Source organism: Chaetura pelagica, unplaced genomic scaffold (genome assembly GCF_000747805.2).
Source record: "Chaetura pelagica isolate M959 unplaced genomic scaffold, ChaPel_1.0 scaffold86, whole genome shotgun sequence".
NCBI lineage: Eukaryota > Metazoa > Chordata > Aves > Apodiformes > Apodidae > Chaetura > Chaetura pelagica.
In genome coordinates, this window is record NW_009953612.1 from 363,031 (window position 1) to 365,056 (window position 2,026).

The 2,026-nt window shown below is 59.0% G+C and overlaps 1 protein-coding gene across 1 annotated transcript in view; it reads left to right on the forward strand.

The window, feature by feature from the left end:
• The first annotated feature begins 272 nt into the window (after window positions 1-272).
• The window catches only part of CLDN19 (claudin 19), a 1,878-nt gene continuing 124 nt past the window's right edge, over window positions 273-2,026 (forward strand). Inside the window, exons 1-4 of the mRNA XM_009999821.1 lie at window positions 273-276; window positions 970-1,134; window positions 1,277-1,364; window positions 2,004-2,019. Coding sequence (XP_009998123.1) covers window positions 273-276; window positions 970-1,134; window positions 1,277-1,364; window positions 2,004-2,019 — 273 coding nt within the window. The remainder of the gene's footprint in view (window positions 277-969; window positions 1,135-1,276; window positions 1,365-2,003; window positions 2,020-2,026) is intronic.

A 2,026-nucleotide genomic window follows, 5' to 3' on the forward strand; every position in this document is an offset into this window, starting at 1 on the left:
CCCATATGGGTTTGATCCCCCCCATATGGGTCTGAGCCCTCTGTGGGTTTGACCCCCCCCCATATGGGTTTGATCCCCCCCATATGGGTCTGAGACCTCTGTGGGTTTGACCCCCCCCAATATGGGTTTGATCCCCCCATATGGGTCTGAACCTTCTGTGGGTTTGATTTCCCCCCATGTGGGTCTGACTCCCCCATGTGGGTCTGAGCCATCTGTGGGTTTGACCCCCCCAATAAACGTCTGAACCCTCTGTGGGTTTGATCCCCCCCAATATGGGTCTGAGCCCTCTGTGGGTTTGGGGCAGCCTCCCGTGGGTCTGAGTCCCTCTGTGAATGGGAACCCCAACTCCAGCAGGTCTGTACCCTCTCCATATCTGAGTGGCCCCACAGCTCTGAACAAGCCTGGCCCCTTCAGAGGTCTGTGTCCTCTGCAGGTCTGAGCCATTCAGCCAGGGCTCTGAGCCCCTCTAATGCTCCTGAGCCCCCCTCAAAAGGGTCTGAGCCCCCTTTGTCCCCCCCCCCCACTGGTATGAGCCCCAATATGAGTCCAAGCCTCTCCTCTCCACTTCAGGAGGTCTGGGCCCCTCTGGTCTCCATGGCTTTGAGCCCCTTTGTGTTCCTGAGACTTTCCCTGGCTCCACGGGTTTGGTTACCAGGGTGGGCAACATGTCTGGGGACCAGCAGTGCCCGGTGGGGACGTTGTAACCCCCCAGTGCTCTGCATCACCCCACTGTGCTGCTGCAAGCCAAGTGCTTCTCACCCTGGGAACTCCTGGTGAGGAAGAGCACGGAGGCTTTGGGAGCTGAGCCCCAAGTTGAGCTGAGGTCTCCCCAGCAGTGCAAGAAAGGGGGGGCTCACAGGAGCCCCTCAGCAACGAGGGGGCTGAGGTTCAAGGTGACCTTGCTCTGGGAGGGACCGGCTCTCCCTGGAAGCACTGCTGGCTAGTGGCTTCTCTTCCCACCCTTTGCAGTTCACATCCAGACCTCCCGGGCCCTAATGGTGATTTCTCTCCTCCTGGGCTTCTTCGGCATCATCGTCAGCGTGGTGGGCATGAAATGCACCAAAGTTGGAGAAGAGGATCCCGTCACCAAGAGCCGCATCGCCGTTGCTGGTGGCATCCTCTTCATCCTCTCTGGTAAGGCAGCTCCGACCCTTGCACCTCTCTGATGTAGGAGAACTAAAAGCTGTTTGATGGGGAAAGAAAACAAAAAAAAAAGGGTGAGGAGCTGGGCTGGTGCTGGGCTGGGTGTTGCTGATGTTCAGTGTTTGCCACCCAGGTCTGTGCACATTGGCCGCCGTGTCCTTGTACGCAACACAGGTGACCCACGAGTTCTTCAGGGAGAGCACTGTCCCCGTCAACGCCAGGTAACAGCCAAGCTGGGAGGCTGCTCTTCATCCAAATCCCACCTTGGTCCTGTGCTTCCTGCAGGACCTTGCCCATTTTGGCACCACGGGGTCGTAGGCAGGTGCACCGAGCGCTCATGGTGGGACACGTGTGAGGGTGGCAGAGCCCTGGGCCAGGCTGCCCAGAGAGGCTGTGGAGTCTCCTTCTCTGGAGACATTCCAACCCCCCTGGCCACGTTCCTGTGTGATGTGCTCTGGGTGCCCCTGCTCTGGCAGGGGGGTTGGGCTGGGGGAGCTTTCCAGGTCCCTTCCAACCCCTGGGATTCTGGGATTCTATGATTCTATGACCTATAACTACCCCACAGCTGCAGAAGGTCTCCCAGATACAAAACCTTTAGCTGGTACCACCACCAACCTTGACCTGGGAGAGTGCTCACCTGGAGCTCCATCCCGAGAGGGGATGAGAGCCCAGGGAAGCCCAGTAGCTGCATCCAGCCAACATGAAAGATGGGAATGGCCAGAGAGAAGACAACCCAACCTGCACCTCGGTGTTGCCCGTTGCTGCAGCCAAGACCTGCAAGCCTCCTTGTTGCCTGTTCCAGCTGGCACTCCTGCCTTTCCTGCCCCCCTCCCCTGATGCTCCCCTGTCACCCGCTGCAGGTACGAGTTCGGCTCGGCTCTCT